The 4,997-nt window shown below is 42.0% G+C and overlaps 1 protein-coding gene across 1 annotated transcript in view; it reads right to left on the bottom strand.

Moving 5' to 3' along the window:
- Positions 1-397: 397 nt before the first annotated feature.
- LOC135050098 (cell cycle control protein 50C-like) overlaps positions 398-4,997 on the bottom strand; it is a 33,215-nt gene continuing 28,615 nt past the window's right edge. Inside the window, exon 7 of the mRNA XM_063956256.1 lies at positions 398-2,445. Within this exon, the coding sequence (XP_063812326.1) occupies positions 2,252-2,445 (194 nt within the window). The 3' untranslated portion in view covers positions 398-2,251. The remainder of the gene's footprint in view (positions 2,446-4,997) is intronic.

Below are 4,997 nucleotides of genomic sequence, written 5' to 3'. Positions count from 1 at the left end.
TCAGCATACGATGATGAACTCTTTTGTTTTCCTGACGGATCACATCTATACAATTTTCTTGTATTATTGTTGTTACATCGATATACCTTGTTATCTTGTTATATCAGTCTGTATACCATCACAATTTTGAACTGTTTGTATTGTCTGTACTATCTTGAAAAAAACAATATAAACAATATATATCTAAAAAAAAAGTATTGCACTTTGAATGTCCCCGCCCCCCCCCCCCCCCCCCCCCCTCCTTTATTTCTGTATATTGTTTATAAGAGGTAATTAATAATACTCAATTAAAAAAAAATTGGGCCGTAATAGTGGACTTTGGGAAACTCTGATTTAAGGTATCGAAATATACAATACTTTGGGAGAACTTGTATTAGATATGCTTATTTGGTTCTCCTGCTGGTAGTGGTTAAATGAAAAGAACAGAGCCTGAACAATTACTGCCATTTAATTCAGTTTTTATTTTTGGCCAGATCAGTGTATTCAGAGATAAGTGGCCAATCTCAGGGGTTTCAAGCACACAAGGAATCTTAAAGTTTCAGGATTATTTTTCCTATAAAAATATCAGTTACTCCAGTATCTTTAACATAGAAAGTTTATTTGTTCCCATGTTATCACGCAGGTGAACTTAGTACTTTTGGGTGTGAGAAGCGTGATAAGTAATAGGCACCCATGGCAGTCATGCTTGATTGGAACAACAATTGAATTGCTCCATTGGATGCCCATTACTTATCACTGCAAATAAAATTCTTGAATCTCCCTCTAAGGATAATGTCACATTGGCTCTTTGTTGGGTAGTGTATTTTAGCACAATGCAAAATCTTCTTTGATGGTGCATACACTTACAGAACATGATGACAGCTGAAATGGGAGGAGTTGGAACTGAAGGCATTCTTGGCAATATGAAGTTTGGTGGAACAATGCAGAAACAAGGTTTCATTTAGTAGAGTGAGATTTTCTTGTTGCAATAAAGGTCTGGGAGGGAGAATTTGGGAGGTTTTCCTTGCTCTGCTGAGCGGTACACAACCATTTCCACTCTACATCATACTTACCTACTTTACGCAGGTATCAGCTGATGGGGGTGGGGCAGGGCTACTTGCATAATTAACCCCACCCCTCACTGTAACATGCCAATAGTGGTCAAATTATACGATTATTAAAGAACTGCGTCATGTTGATATCGCCCTCTCCCCACGGGCCACAGTTACCAGCTTTATTCTCCCTATCCTCCCCACCTTACTCTTTTGGGAACTTAGAGACTCATAGAAATTTGGGAGTCTCCCTGGAGGGTCTTGGAGAGTAGAGAAGTATACCCTAATAATAATAGATAATAGAATGCTGCATATTGCACTTTCCTATTGCACCTCCATTGAGAACATTTTTGGGTGCACTTCAAGCATTGTAAATAAAATCACCAAAAAAACTTCAAACACCCAAATTGCTGTTGTCAAATCAAGTCTTGCCATTAACAGTCACTGTGACCTGCCAGCCACTCACAAGCGAGAATAGCAGATGATCTTACTGCAGCAGTGTAGAAGTGATCAGTCACCCACCTGCGGGATCAGGGCTCCATCACTTTTTATCCATTAGCATGCTGGGAAACAGAACCAGAATGAGGTCAACACTGATCCAGCTCTCTTGCATCCTGACCTGCCTCACCAGATGGGAAAGCTGATGTGTGGGGCCCTGAACATAATCCGGCCCTGCTCTCATGACTCATTTAAGTGATAAATTAGTATTTTAGGAGAAACATTTTACAAGCTGTATTTATTGAAAGACATGGTTATATGGTGACAGGAGCTGGGACTGATGTGACGATGACAGTTCTGCACAGCACATCTCTTCATATTAGTCATCTCCAGACGTGCCAAGGTGCTGTGTGGAGCTGTCTCCTGATAACAGAGCGCAGGCCATCTAAACACACAAGAACAATACTAAGAAACACTGCACATAAAGCGTACAATGTATACTACCTCCAGGTCTTATTCTCTACCTCACTGTACATAACAGCTCGTATAAGTGCTGCTCCTCTCACAAAGGTTCCCACATATTGAGAGGGATAAGTGAGAAGTTCCTAAGGCTAAAATACAGACACACAAATACCTATGTGATATTACCCTTACCAGAGTGTGGTTCATCACTAAGAGCTACTCATTTGTCCTTATTCCCTATGCACAGATAAAATGTTTCCCATATGTAGCAGAGATGGTTAAGGTAACTGTGTTTTCACTTCTTGCAGCGTTTGCAAAGTTTATCTCCCTGAGAACGATTTTCTTTTGGGCTTCCTTTTCTTCAAGAACACAGCAAGCATTACAAATGCTGTTAGTATAATAGCTGCTCCGGTCACGGTGTACGCAATTCCCAGAAACATGTTACTTCCTCCACACCATGACAACGTGGTCAGGATAACATGCTTTTTCCCTCCGAACTTCGACACAGGAAAATCTGATTGTGCAAGTTAAGATGATAGTTTATTCTGAGCACAACCTATAATATAACAAACCACAGTACTGTATATCCACAGACAAATACACATGTACAGTGAGTGGTAATTAGACACTGTAGAACGGGCAACTCAGATATAGAACATTTATATTAAAGGGTTGTTTACAACACAGACTCACTTTGACCTGTCCTATTCAATGTTGCAAATAAGGTTGTATGTGGTATGCACAGTGCCAGATTAAGGTCGACATGGGCCTGGAGCTGAGATTTATGAAGGGCCTATTGTGTGCCGCTGTGGGGGCAGGGACAATTGCTGCAGCAGAATGACTGATGTGGGGGTGTGACCAGTACTGTGGGTCTGTGGTCTACATAGGGTGTGGCCTGTGCTGTGAGTGTGGCTATCGTTATGGAGGGCATAACTGGTGCACACCTTCATCTACTTTATAGTGGAGCTATAACAAGAAAAAAGTTTTATTTTTTGTGAAAGTGGCGATCTGTATTGTTTGACTTTTATTGAGTGCTAGAGTAGTTTAGATTAATAAAAAAAGAAAAAAAATCCAAAATTGTTCACTGTTATTGCCATATTTATGTAAGTGTTCATCCCACATTTATAGCACTGTATTAAATTAATAAATTAACTGCTTCTTGGTTGCCTTCTTTTTAGAAAATTAAAGAGCTGGAATGGCAATACTGGATCAGGGCGGTAAGGTTTAAAGCCCCGTACAAACTGTGCGATGCGCTCAATGAGCAACATCACACATTATGTTCCCTCCACGCCCAGGCCACCCGACATGGGCATACACACTGTGCGATATTGCACAGTGACATCATGCCGTGCCCGGGCCATGCTTGCAGCTTTGGACATCAAGTCCAAATTGAGCTGCATGCATGGCCGACAGCGAGGTTCATTAACAACCCCAGGAGCACGCATCAACCGGCGCATTCAGCATACACACTGTGCGATATCACAAATGATAGTGCTCAGAAAGGTGAAAAGTAGCAATATCGTCTGTTTTATCGCACAGTGTGTATGCACCTTAACTTACTGCATTGCAGATGTTCATGCGTGAGCTGGTTTGGGCTCTCAGTTTTATTTTTTAATTAAAAAATACAAATAAAATGTAAAAAAAATCTTTAAGATTATAAAAAAAACCTCAAAAAAATCATTAGATATAAAATATATTAAAACAAAAACAAATTGAAACTGTCGTTGCCATCCTGAGATAGCGATTATAAATCAAGTAATAAGGTGGTGCAAATACCATTACAATACTAGTTAAGTAGACTTCACCATGCAGGTATTAACTTTTATTCAGACTTTTGTGTTTATTATTATTATTATTATTATTATATTATTATTATTATTATTATTATTATTATTATTAGAGATAGCTAACAATTTTTTTATTACCTTTAATGTTTATGGCAAAGAACAATTATGCCTTTGAAACATCTACCCTTTGAACATTGAAATTGCACTCTCTGAAAATATTCTTCATTTTCAACCTTTGTGTGATTAAATGTTTAGTATAATACGTATAATACAGACAACATCTTAGGGGGTCATTCTGACCCATTCGCACGCAGCAGTTCCTCGCTGCGTGCGAACGGGTTGGAACTGCGCATGTGCGGTGGCCACATTGCGCACGCGCGTCGTTGCCTGGCGACGACCGTTGCTGGGCAGCGACCAGAAGAAAGATGAAAGTGATCGCTAGCGCGATCGCAAGAAGATTGATAGTGGGGAGGCGTTTCGGGGCGGATAGTCACCATTTTCCGGGCGTGTAGATCCGAACGCAGGTATATCAAGGCATTTGGTGTGCGGATGTCTGACGTCAATTCCAGGACCTTCGTCGCTGAATCCATCACACAGGGTAAGTAACTGCAGGGCTGGTCTACTGCTGCACAAAACTTTTTTAGCATAGCAGTGCTGCACAAGCGATCGCAGCCCTGCTATGCTAAAATACACTCCCCCATAGGCGGCGTCTAGTTGATCGCACAAGCAGCACAAAGTTGCTACGTGTGATCAACTCGGAATGACCCCCTTAGTGACCACCATATAATGCAGAGCATTCACCATGTTCATGTAGTACCCTTTATACACATTCTGCTAGACAACAATGGTGAATTGAGAGAGAGAGAGAGAGAGAGAGAGAGAAGGAGAGAGAGATGGAGATGGATGTAGGAGGCAGGCACAGTATGAAGAAACACATAGCATGTGGGGGCAGTACTAATGGGAACAGCAGGAGATGGGGGGCTGTAGGAGGGTATGAAGGGGGCAGAAGTGATGGGAACAGCAGGAGATGGGGGCAGTAGTGCAGGGGACAGGAGGGTATGATGGGGACAGTAGTGATGGGAACAGCAGGAGATGGGGGCAGTAGCGCAGTGGATGAAGGGGGGTAATAGTGATGGGAACAGCAGGAGATGGGGGCAGTAGTGCAGGGGACAGGAGGGTATGATGGGGACAGTAGTGATGGGAACAGCAGGAGATGGGGGCAGTAGCGCAGTGGATGAAGGGGGGTAATAGTGATGGGAACAGCAGGAGATGGGGGCAG

Source organism: Pseudophryne corroboree, chromosome 2 (assembly GCF_028390025.1).
Source record: "Pseudophryne corroboree isolate aPseCor3 chromosome 2, aPseCor3.hap2, whole genome shotgun sequence".
NCBI classification, from domain to species: domain Eukaryota; kingdom Metazoa; phylum Chordata; class Amphibia; order Anura; family Myobatrachidae; genus Pseudophryne; species Pseudophryne corroboree.
The sequence above is the reverse complement of the archived record's forward strand: the minus strand, read 5'-3'. Positions and strand labels throughout refer to the sequence as shown.